The sequence below is a fragment of the Heptranchias perlo genome, chromosome 22, assembly GCF_035084215.1.
Source record: "Heptranchias perlo isolate sHepPer1 chromosome 22, sHepPer1.hap1, whole genome shotgun sequence".
NCBI classification, from domain to species: Eukaryota; Metazoa; Chordata; class Chondrichthyes; order Hexanchiformes; family Hexanchidae; genus Heptranchias; species Heptranchias perlo.
Genome location: NC_090346.1, coordinates 35,280,054 through 35,292,924, shown reverse-complemented (window position 1 = coordinate 35,292,924; position 12,871 = coordinate 35,280,054). Strand labels below are relative to the sequence as shown.

Sequence of the window (12,871 nt, the reverse complement as noted above, 5' to 3'; positions counted from 1 at the left end):
TGGGACCAATAGCCTTGGGGGGGAGGTTCGCTCGTGCTGTGGGGGAGGGTTTAAACTAATTTGGCTGGAGGTGGGCAGCAGGATGAAATATTAGAGAGGAGAAACAAGGTGCACAGAGGACTGGGAGGGACAAGTAGCTCTGGAGTAAAGAATAGTTCCGAAATAGAAGGGATCAGATGGGGGGCAAATGTGAGGCAATCGAAGATGAGTTTAGAGTGTATGTGCGTTAATGCACGTAACGTGGTAAATAAGGTTGGTGAGCTGCAGGCTCAAGTCGCCACATAGGACTAGGATATAATGGCAATAACAGGGATCTGGCTCAAAGAAGGGGAAGATTGGGTACATAATACTCCTGGCTAAAAGGTATTCAGGAAAGATAGGAAAGGAAAGAAAGGAGAGGGGTGGCAGTATTGATCAAAGAAACTATTATAGCACTGGAAAGGGATGATGTAGTTGAGGGGTCAAAGACAGAATCTATTTGGTTAGAATGAAGGAACAAGAAAGGAGCTGTTGCACTATTGGGTATATATTATAGGCCACCAAATAATGGGAAGGAAACAGAGGAGCAAATTTGCCAGCAAATTACAGAAAGATGCGAGAACTATAGAGTAGAGATAATGTGGGACTTCAATTATCCCAATAAAGACCGAGATAGTTACAGTGTAAAGGGCAAAGAGGTGGAGGAATTCCTGAAATATGTTCAAGAGAACTTTCTGGAGCAGTGTGTTTCCAGCCCAACCAGGAAAGAAACAGTGCTGGATCTAGTTCTGGGGAATGAAATGGGGCAAGTGGAGCATGTTTCAGTGCGGGTGCATTTGGGGAACAGTGATCACAATATTATTAGGTTTAGAATAGTTCTGAAAAAGGACAAGGAACATTCAAATGTGAAAATACTTAACTGGAGGAGGGAAAATTTCAGTAAGTTAAAAAGGGACCTTGCCCAGGTGGATTGGAATCAAAAATTGGTAGGCAAAACAGTAATTGAACAATGGGAGACCATCAAGGACGAGTCGGTTTGGGTACAGGGGGAACGGAAGGGCATCCAAAGCTAGAGCTCCCTGGATGACTAAAGATATAGAGGTTAAAATGAAACAGAAAAAGGAGGCTTACGTAAGGTTCATAATACAGTAGAGAACCAGGCTGAATACAGAAAGTACAGAGGAGATCTAAAAAAGGAAATAAGAGGAGCAAAGAGAGAGTATGAGAATAGATTTGCAGCTAATATAAAAGGGAACCCAATAGTCTTTTAGAAACATATAAATAGTAAAAGGATAGTCAAAGGAAAGGTGGGACCAATTGGAGACCAAAAAGAGGGTATGGCTGAGGTATGAAATGAATACTTCACATCGGTCTTGAATAGAGAAGAGGATCCTGCCATTGTAGCAGGAGGTAGTAGCGATATTGGATAGGATTATAATAGATAAAGAGGTACTTTAAAGATTGGCAGGACACAAAGTAGAAAAGTCACCCGGTCCAGGTGGGATGCATCCTATGTTATTGAGGGAGATAAGGGTGGAAATTGCAGAGGCTCTGCCCACAATCTTCCAATCCTCCTTAGATATGGGGATGGTGCCAGAGGACTGGAGGATTGCAAATGTTACACCCCTGTTCAAAAAAGTGGAGTGGGATAAACCCAGCTATTATAGGCCAGTCAGCCTAACATCAGTGGTGAGGAAACCTTTAGAGACAAGGATTAAAGAGACAGTGGAAGTGTGGATACAAAATTGGCTAGGGGACAGAAAGCAGAGAGTAGTGGTGAATGGTCATTTTTCAGACTGCAGGGAGATATACAGTGATGTTGCCCAAGGGTCAGTATTAGGACCACTGCTCTTTTTTATATATATTAGTGACCTAGACTTGGGTATAGAGGGTACAATTTCAAAGTTTGCAGATAACACAAAACTCGGAAATGTAGTAAACAATTTGGAGGATAGTAACAGACTTCATGAGGACATAGACAGACTGGTGAAATGGGCAGACACATGACAGATGAAATTTAATACTGAGAAGTGTGAAATGACACATTTTGTTAGGAACAATGAGGAGAAGGGATGCAGGAACAGGGAGACCTGGGGGTGCACTTACACAAATCTTTGAAGGTGGCAGGACAAGTAGAGAAGTCTGTTAAAAAAAGCATATGGGATCCTGAGCTTTATTAATAGAGGCATAGAGCACAAAAGCAAGGAAGTTGTGTTAAACCTTTATAAAAAACTGGTTAGGCCTCAGCTAGTGTATTATGTTCAGTTTTGGGCACCACACTTTAAGAAAGATGTCAAGGCCTTAGAGAAACCCCCCATGATTAATATTTTCTGCTTTTTTACTCATATATTTGCCTACATTTTTCTTCATCCACTTCCTTTTCCACTATTTTTATTGTGGTTTGTAGTATACCCCAAATAATGTGACCAATCCCTTTACAGAGGTTCAATGAGAAGGACCACCACCACTTTCTCAGGGCAAGTAAGGATGGGCAATAAATGCAACCTTGCCAGTGTCACCCACATCCTGAGATCAAAATCTGATAATTCTCATAATCCTGGTCCTCACCAGGCTCCAATGGCTCCTTGAATGCTGACAAATTAATTTCAAAATCTTTATCTTCACCTTCAAATGCTTCCATAGACTCATCCTACTCTACTTCAGTCATTTCCTTTGTGACCATGCTCATATTCTTTTCTTCTCAGACATTGGTTGATGACCTGTTCTCCGTAAGTGGCCACTTTTTCATACACGATGTCCTGCCCTCTGGATCTCTCTCCAAAAATCCTTGTTTTACCTTCTCCCTCCCTGCTAAGACTTTTCTTTTCAGCCATGCACCTTATTCCCATTATGCCTATTCTGTTCCCTACCGCTCAGTGTCCATTTTATTCTCCAACCTGTAAAACGCTCTGGGAGATCTTACCAATGTGAACAGTGCTATTGAAATGCAAACTGTTGTTGATAAACACACTCCGACCACCTTGCTAAATCATTGTTTCTAGGGAATTTATTTGCAGCCAGTACTACATGATAATATTTATCTTCCCTATTGCCACCCTCATGCAGTTTCACGCTGACAAATAAATGATGTTTCCTTAATTAGCTGGGCCATCTTGTGAAAGACTCCATTTGGAAGTGGAGCCACTTTCACATGGAGAGAAAAAAAGAGGTAAATCAGCTCGGTGCTCATTGAAGAGTGCCCAGGTCAGGAGTCTCATTCGCAGATGTACAGGGGGAAATTACCAGCCTCTCTTTTAACTGGGTAATAATGCATGTCACAGAGGCAACTAAAATAAGATTAAAAAACTGGAAAAGAAATGGAAGGTGGGGGGGGGTAGTATTTATTAAAAAAATCTTACTTTGGTTTCTGGCCTTCAATTATTGGTAAAACAAACACTCAAATAGAAACGATGGGAACTACAGACCAGTGAGCCTGACATCTGTAGTGGGTAAGTTGTTAGAGGGTATTCTGAGGGACAGGATCTACAGGCATTTGGAGAGGCAGGGACTAATTAGGAACAGTCAGCATGGTTTTGTGAGAGGAAAATCATGTCTCACGAATTTGATTGAGTTTTTTGAAGGGGTAACCAAGAAGATAGATGAGGGCTGTGCAGTAGACGTGGTCTACATGGACTTCAGCAAAGCATTTGACAAGGTACCGCATGGTAGGTTGTTACATAAGGTTAAATCTCACGGGATCCAAGGTGAGGTAGCCAATTGGATACAAAATTGGCTTGACGACAGAAGACAGAGGGTGGTTGTAGAGGGTTGTTTTTCAAACTGGATGCCTGTGTCCAGCGGTGTGCCTCAGGGATCGGTGCTGGGTCCGCTGTTATTTGTTATTTATATTAATGATTTGGATGAGAATTTAGGAGGCATGGTTAGTAAGTTTGCAGATGACACCAAGATTGGTGGCATTGTGGACAGTGAAGAAGGTTATCTGGGATTGCAACGGGATCTTGATCAATTGGGCCAGTGGGCCGATGAATGGCAGATGGAGTTTAATTTAGATAAATGTGAGGTGATGCATTTTGGTAGATCGAATCGGGCCAGGACCTACTCCGTTAATGGTAGGGCGTTGGGGAGAGTTATAGAACAAAGAGATCTAGGAGTACAGGTTCATAGCTCCTTGAAAGTGGAGTCACAGGTGGATAGGGTGGTGAAGAAGGCATTCGGCATGCTTGGTTTCATTGGTCAGAACATTGAATGCAGGAGTTGGGATGTCTTGTTGAAGTTGTACAGGGCATTGGTGAGGCCACACTTGGAGTACTGTGTACAGTTCTGGTCACCCTATTATAGAAAGGATATTATTAAACTAGAAAGAGTGCAGAAAAGATTTACCAGGATGCTACCAGGACTTGATGGTTTGACTTACAGGGAGAGGTTAGACAGACTGGGACTTTTTTCCCTGGAGAGTAGGAGGTTAAGGGGTGATCTTATAGAAGTCTATAAAATAATGAGGGGCATAGATAAGGTCGATAGTCAAAATCTTTTCCCAAAGGTAGGGGAGTCTATAACGAGGGGGCATAGATTTAAGGTGAGAGGGGAGAGATACAAAAGGGTCCAGAGGGGCAATTTTTTCACTCAAAGGGTGGTGAGTGTCTGGAACGAGCTGCCAGAGGCAGTAGTAGAGGCAGGTACAATTTTGTCTTTTAAAAAGCATTTGGACAGTTACATGGGTAAGATGGGTATAGAGGGATATGGGCCAAGTGCAGGCAATTGGGACTAGCTTAGTGGTATAAACTGGGCGACATGGACATGTTGGGCCGAAGGGCCTGTTTCCATGTTGTAACTTCTATGATTCTATGATTCTATGAAACGTTCAATTGTAAAATCATGTGACTTTTAAAAAAAGAGATTAACAATCTTCAATCTCAGTACAAAGTCCTTCATTGTGTTCTTGTGCAGTAATTGGTGCTGTACAATATATTTTGAAATGATAAGAACTTCCCATTTTTAATTAATCATTTATAAATAAAAAAATAAAACTAATAAAAAAAATGTCTTTGCAAAAAAGGAACATAACACTAGATTAGAAACCATGGTGATTTGCTAGTGCAACAGAAATTTACAATTTCTGAATTATAGTAAAAAGTCTATTTTTTAATTACTGTATAAATCAAGTGTAATTTTTAGAATGCAGTATGAAGTTATTCCTGTAGTATAATATCAAAGTTTCATAAATACAGCATTTACAGTTCCCCATGAACTTGTCCACTTTGGCGGGAGGAGTAGAGAAGCAGTATATTGTTTGAATGGAGAGAGATTGCAGAACTCTGAGGTGCAGAGGGATCTGGGTGTCCTGGTGCATGAATCGCGGAGGGTTGGTATGCAGGTGCAGCGGGTGATTAGGAAGGCAAATGGAATGTTAAAGTAGAGATGTTTTGCTACAGGGCACTGGTGAGACCACATCTAGAGTGCTGTGTGCAGTTTTGGTCTCCTTATTTAGGAAGGGGCATGACTGCTTTGGAGGCGGTTCGGAGAGGGTTCACTTGACTGATTCCTGGGATGAGGGAGTTATCTTGTGAGGAAGGGTTGACAAGATGGGCCTGTATACACTGGAGTTTAGAAGAATGAGAGGTGATCTTATTGAAATATATATATGAGATCCTGGGGGGACTGGAAGGGGTGGATCCTGGGAGGATGGTTCCCCTTGTGGGAGAGATGAGAACTGGGGGCCACAGTTTAAAAATAAGGGGTCTCCCATTTAAGACGGAGCTGAGGAGAATTTTTTTCTCTCTGAGTCTGTGGAACTCCCTTCCCCAGAGAGCGGTGGTGGCAGGATCATTGAATATTTTTAAGGCTGAGTTAGATAGATTCCTGATTAAGAAGGGAGTCAAAGGTTATAGTAGGGTTGAGGTCGCAATCAGATCAGCCATGATCTTATCAAATGGCAGAGCAGGCTCGAGGGGCTGAATGGCCTATTCCTGCTCTTAATTCGTATGTTCGTATGTAACCTATTGGTTCTTAAGTGGGTGAAGGTGTGTGGCATAGTCCGAGTACTCACAGGCATACAAATATGGCATACAATTTTATTCTACAGTGGCTCCATTTGGGTAAAGATGTCTAATCGTTGGTAGAATCCAGCCCGTTTAGCAATTTTATGCCATAATTCCAGTGCTAGTTTCCTTTGAGCTGAGGCAGCGTGTTTGCACAGCAGCCATCTCCAGTTATAAATTCTAAGTAATGTTTGATCAATGGGTGAGAAGCATGACTGGGGCCAAGACAAAGACATAAGATAACTGGAAATAACACCTAGCTGCACCCATGATTTTTTAACATCCTAGGTTTATTATTTTGCAGATGCTGATTAAATGCTAATAGCATCGCACCAACATCTCACATTCCTAATTCTGGAATTTATGCTTGTACGGGGTGGTAGGGTCCAATTCTGCAATTTTAGCTCAGTGAGAATTGGGGAATTTCTCGGGGCTGGGGGGGTGGGGGTTTCTGGTTCTGCAATTAACACTCAGTTAGGGAAGAGGATTGTGTAATTTATGATCAAGGGAGGGCAATTGTACAATTTATGCTCATTGGGGGAGTTGCAGAATTTCTGATCGGAGGGCAATGATTTCAGAACTTAAGCTCAGTGGTGCGAGGTTGATTGTAGACTTTATGCTCAGTGAGGGGGAGTTGATCATTTCTTGAATCCAAACAAGTGGCCATTTCTTAGGCCAAGTTTAAGGTGGTAGGCAACGTTAGTGTTCAGCAAGCAAAGGCAGGTTGCCGATTTCGCAAGAAGGTTTGCTGGGAATGGGAAACTTAACATGGTTGACTTTGAGAATTAAAACAAATATGTTAACATTAACCTGTTTTCCAACAGCATTGCTTCTCAGTATATTGGAAGGGAATGGACCAGTGAGCAGAAGACGACAGAAGATTATGATTAAAAATTAAACTGTTTAAGCCTTTAACAGACTATTTTATTTTTACCTTGAGGAACCTCAGCTGAAAATTCAAGATAAAAGCTACTGCAGAGCCATCTGCAATTGTGCAATTAGTGTGACAAGTCTATGTAAGTGTTTTTCATTATAATGTGAACATAGGAATTTATAATGGAAAAAATGGCACAAAAATTGAGAAAAAAATGTGACAACAGGAAGTGAAGTGGTGCAAACAGGAAGAATATGCAAATAAGATTTAATATATTATACACAAATACATATTTCTATTAGTAGTTGAATCTTAGTGGTACAGACATCTTGGATCTAAAGAATGTTTGAAACTTTGAAATGGCTAATTGAGGAAAAGAGTGGGACAGGAGAAGTATAACAAAAACTATGATTTTTGACCCTTGCAGTTACAAATACATCAATGCATCCCATTTTGTTATCATGAGAACTGTGTCCTTCAGCTACTCACCAGCTTTTACAGTAATTTAAAATACTGAAGTGTCTGCAATGCTGACGTGTCTATATATATATATTAAAAAAACATAGAAATTAACAATTTTATTTGTGAAACAACATATTTCTAGATCATGTAAATGTCCAAATGTAAGCATGAAGCAAAATAATACATCATATTAGGCACTAAAATAAATTTCACAACTTTAAACTACTATAAAAGCTGATGAGTTGAAAGACATGGGGCATCATTTTAGCACCCGCTATCGGGTGCGTTCCTGGTGGGGGGGGCTCTGAAAATCGGGGAATCCCGGAGCGGGACCGGAGCCCGGCTCCAACCCGCCCACTTCCGGGTTCCCCACTGACGCGCCGGCATGTGCACGCAACCCCTACATGTGGGAATCCCGCAGGCAGTTAAAGCCAGCGGGGTTCCACTTAACAGTATTTACCTTGGTATTTCAGGTCATTAACAGACCTGATTAAGTGAATATGTGAGGAGGGGTGGGATTTTATTGACAACTGGGACTCTTTCCCGTACTGGGGGGAAACACTCCCATTTCAAATGGACCTGTTGCAGCTGTCAGCCTGTGGCAGCTGCAAAGGTCCATTTGACAGGTGGGGGCGGGGGAGACCCTCACTCATTGCAGGAGGCCACTCTGTCACTTGGGACAAAGTTTGGCCTCCACCACCCTCCTCCTGACAAGAAAATTCACCAACTTGCACACTTACCCCAGGGTCCAGAGACATGTACCGACCTTGCGGACCCCCTCAGATGTACATCTTCTGGATGGGGGCCACCGTAGCTGCAGTCATGACCTCCTCGGAGGGCGAACAGCATCACCAGTCTCACCAGCCTCGCCGTCCACCTCTGACACGTGGTGCTCCACAACAGAGTCCTGTGACACATCCACCTGTACAGCAGGAGGGGGGGCAACCGCAGAGAGAGATGCGTCGCAGAGGGCACTACCCTCGCCACAGGGTCCATAGACCGAGGCTCAGCTTCCTGGACCTCTCTGAGCAGCAGTGCACACGGAGGCTCAGAGTCACTCGACATGTAGTCGTGGACATCTGCAGCCTCCTTCATGCCGAGCTGCTCCCGGTTGTCCAGAGCACCATCTTCTTACCTGTCGCTGTCAAAGTCACCACTGCCCTCAACAACTTCTCCTCCGCATCCTTCCAGGGTGCCACCGGGGATATCGCCGATGTCTCTCAGTCGTCTGCACAAAAGAGCCCTGCAAATACACCTACACCCAGTCTGCAGTGACACAATGGGTGGCATCAGTTGTGGGTCTTCATAGTGATCCTCAGGAAAGGGCATTATTGCACAAACCAGACAAGATTTGCAAAGACGTAGCAGTAGTGGTGCCAATATATGTAATGTGAGTTGGTCAGAAATTCAATATAAGTAACAACCATGACAAACCCTCAAACAGCGTTGTGCATCCCCTTCATACTCACGACACATTTGCCTTACGCTGCCTACTGCACATATGTGATGCAGACCCTGTGGCTGCAGCACAGGTAGCGGCAGGTTGAGTGAGGCTGACTGTGGAAGAGATGCACGAGAGGGTGAGTATGAGATAGAGCCATGAGATTGTATGAGGATTGGGTTGAGTGGTAGTGGCGGGATAAGTACTGGCGCGGTGAGTAAGTGCAGGTAAGATGAGGATGAGGTTTGAGTGGGTATGAGGGGTGATGTGACAGAGTAGTGTTGGCAGTGCAGAAGGAGATGTGGGGTGGGGCGGTAATGTGGCAGATGGAGTGTAGGGGAATGAGTAAGTGTACTCACTTTGGCTGCACTGTATGCAGGTGGGCGATATGTTGGTGGTGCAGGTGACCTCCTCTGCCACCTTAAGCCAGGCCTTCCTGGTGGCAGAGGCAGGCCGCTTCCTCCCGCCCACTGGGGGGAAGATCTCTGTCCTCCCCCTCCTCCTCACCCCATCTAATGATACCTGGAGTGAGGCACCATTAAACTGGGAGCAGCCTTCCCCCTGGGCTGCTCCATGCTGTAATTTTTCCTATTTGTTGCACCATCCGTCAGTGGAGGACTGCCCCTTTAAAAAGAGCTCCTCCAGCTAACAGCGCTTACTGCACATGCGCAGCCCGCCTGACGTGCAGATCAGCAGTGGGGAACCTGGAACAACAGGTAAGTGGATCCAATTAGGCTGCGATCGCGCGGGGGGCAGACTAATTTCACCGGGTGCGTTACCCACGCGTCCAATAGCCCCCCCGCCGCGAACCCGCAGCCCTGCTAACATCAAGCCCATGGTTCTCAAAATATCTGTAACTGCAGGGGTTATAACTTAGTTTTTATCACAATTCTTTCCCCTCCCACTTCTCCTTTTGTCCCATTTAGGCCTATTGAGTACACTAAATGTGTTCACCTCTTGGTACACCAAAAAAAATAATTCCAAATAAAAAGCTGTGTACTCCTATATAGCATACCTACCTTTCCTTCTGATCTGTAAAATAACAGTGCTGACTACATCAATAAGGCAGTTCCATATATTTTCATTTTAAAAAATAGTATTGCTATTATGGAAAAATTCCTCTTCCATCCTTTGTGGTTTGTGTTTGTTTGGTGCTTATACTCAAGGAATGTAGGAATTACAGCGTGACTAACACCAAAATACTGTGTAATACTTTAATTTGCATCAACTATAACTATCAACAAATTAGTATCAAAAGGCAGGCTTATATTTACACTAATTTCCGATCACTTGGCTCTTCAGGTGTACATTCAGATTCACTAAGATATCTTTCAGTAACATTTCTGCAGAGACCTACCAGTCAGAAAATCCGCAGTTTTGAAAGTCTGTCCCTACTGCTGAGATTACTACATCTTTTGATAACCACACCATTCTACAGTTTTGGTTGTGACAAGAACTGTCGCTCCTTCTTCAGTAGCTGGTAAAGGAAGTGAAGCATCACAGTCACAGTTCTCCTGAGCACCTGCTGTCAATTGCTTCATTTCATTTCCTTGATCTGTGCAATTGGAAACTCCAAACTCCACAAACAGTGCTGATTGTTGATTCCTTGCAGAAGAGAATGCCTGTATATCGGGGGATATATCTTCAGCCAGAGTGTTTTCCTTGAAACTTGAAACAATGACATTGCTATCGAATGTAACATCTGCAATTTTAATTATAAATAAATACATAAATTAAAATAATGGCCATGTAATATAAATTGGGAAATATGCAACTGTTATAAAAAAATAAGCAAATCCCTACAATCTTATCTTTATATGAACAATTCAGCCAACCACGGTTAAGAAGAGGGCCATTAGATCAATACCTAGTTTAAACCCCTTATCTATAAAGATAGGCTCAGAAAGTTGGGTCTTTTTACTCTAGAAAAACATAGACTACGGGGTGATTAGATAGAAGTATTTAAAATGATGAAGGGACTAGGCCAGGTCCATGTCCATGTGGATAGATTATTTGAATTAGATAGGTTAGAGAGAATGAGGGGAAATGTGTATAACTTACATAAGTACAGAACTAGGTTAGATGTCAGGAGGTTTTTCCTTTCGCAGAGGATCATAGACCTTTGACATAAGCTGCCAGCTCATGCAGTGAGTGCGCGTTCGCAGAAAACATTCAAAACGGAGTTGGACGAGTTCACTGTGTACAAAAGGGAGGTGGGATGTTGGGTGATGTACCTCATGATCAATGTTATCTTCTGGAGCTCGTTTTTGATTGTATTTGGAAGTTGGAGAGTCATTTCCCAGAATTCTATTTTCGCTGAATTGGCCCAGGGTTTTTTTTAAACCTGATTTTTTTCCTCTCCGAGAAGATTACATAATCACTCGTGACTGGAGGGTGCAGAGCATTGAGTGTCATGATGCTTAGTTGCAAGATGAATGTATGGGATAAGCTTATTGCTGTAGCTGGTCTTTTTTATCCCTCTTTTTTGTGTGTTTGTAAGAAAAATTCACACACTGCCATCGATGTGGAAACATGACATCCCTGTTGCAGGACAGTGATGATAATTTATTCAAGATCTGTTAGTTACTCAATGATGAGTATTATCTTCAAATACACAATGCAGTGCCATATATACAGAATATATGCACCAGTGAGGGAGAATCAGATCTTTTGAAAAGGAAAGTTACATTTCTATATTTGACAAAATTAGGCAAGAAAAAAAAATCATGACAAGTTTTTCATGTTTGACATCTTACATAAACTTAGCAATTTCTAAAATTGCAATATTAGTATCTAATATGTTAAAAGGTGACATAGTCTGGTCCAACTAAGATCAAGTTCAACTTTCTGATCATTTACTGTACAGTTCACTTTTGTTGCAACATTGTAGATATACCCAACAGAAAGTGGTTTCATAATGCTTCAAACTTAGTGCCCAATCCATAAGTGGCTTTAGTTGATCTAACCTTTTATTTAATTCTTTATTATAAAATTGAATATTCTAAAATGATAGCATTTAATTCAAATTTTGAAGTCAGAAACACTTTTCAGTTATTTTTTCCAATCTGATCATTTCTAATTTAGTTTAAAAATGTACTTAGAGTTACCACATGGTTCATCAGTAGAAATCCAAACAATTTACCATCACCTGTAGATTTAAATGGTGTACTTGCTTTCCTTTGATGCAATTTTCGAATGACAACAGTGAATACAATCAATGTTACAGTTAAAAGTGGAAGTAATCCAATAATAATCCAAGAGTTTCTAATTGTCTCATTACTCCAAGTAGACATGGAAGATACTGGAGTATCTGTGAATAAAAAAAAAACACATTTAGACAGGAGTTATATTGGAATGTAAGTCTCCATTGTTCCTTTATTATCCAGGAATACTGTAATGATAATTTCACATCGCAGACAATTAAATCAAATTCTTCAAATGCAAAAGAATTTCAAATAATTTCAAATTCCAGCTGAGAATAATTTCCAATAAATCTTTTAAATATATTCTGTTGCAACAGTACCGATGTCTGTTATTAATACTGTGATGAATTCCTCATTTTAGGTCTCTTCCTTGCCATTCTCTCTCTATTAGGCCTCTGCAAGAACAGCTTTTATTGGTGGTGCTTGGAGGTGTCCAAGATGATCAGGGTAACCTGTCCTCAAATTACCCTGTGGGGAAGTAACTCCCTTCTGCAAATTCCCTTGTTCTGTTGACATGGTCACGATCCAGAACTCAGTACAATCCCCCCATCACTTATGCTGCCCACGCTTATCATGGACAGCTGCCTATATCAGGCAAATGGCGCTAACCATTTTTCACAATCAGCACCAAGTCTACACTTTCCAACTGCCTCCTGTAGCTGTTAACAGTGTGAATAGCTGATGGAGACTTCAGGCAGCTTCGATCAGCTGTTAACAACGACAGAAGGCAGTCGAAAGTGGAAATTTCGGGTAACTTCATTATGATGGTTTTACTGTCCACTGCCTATAGTAGGCAAATTGCCTCAGCACCAACACGCCCGCTATATGCGGTGGAGACTGTACAGGATAGAATTGTTCTGATCATTGTGTGCACTGACATTTTAAGTGCGTTGAAGAAGATTTTTTTCTGGTG

At 42.1% G+C, this 12,871-nt stretch overlaps 1 protein-coding gene across 2 annotated transcripts in view; it reads right to left on the bottom strand.

Moving 5' to 3' along the window:
- Positions 1-8,434: 8,434 nt before the first annotated feature.
- The window catches only part of LOC137340923 (tumor necrosis factor receptor superfamily member 17), a 38,616-nt gene continuing 34,179 nt past the window's right edge, over positions 8,435-12,871 (bottom strand). The window contains exons 2-3 of one of the 2 annotated variants that reach the window (XM_068003730.1): positions 11,898-12,065; positions 8,435-10,457 (exon numbers count right to left, since the gene is read on the bottom strand). In XM_068003730.1, the coding sequence (XP_067859831.1) occupies positions 10,162-10,457; positions 11,898-12,065 (464 nt within the window). In that variant the 3' untranslated portion in view covers positions 8,435-10,161. The remainder of the gene's footprint in view (positions 10,458-11,897; positions 12,066-12,871) is intronic. The other variant, XM_068003731.1, reaches the window with a different exon arrangement.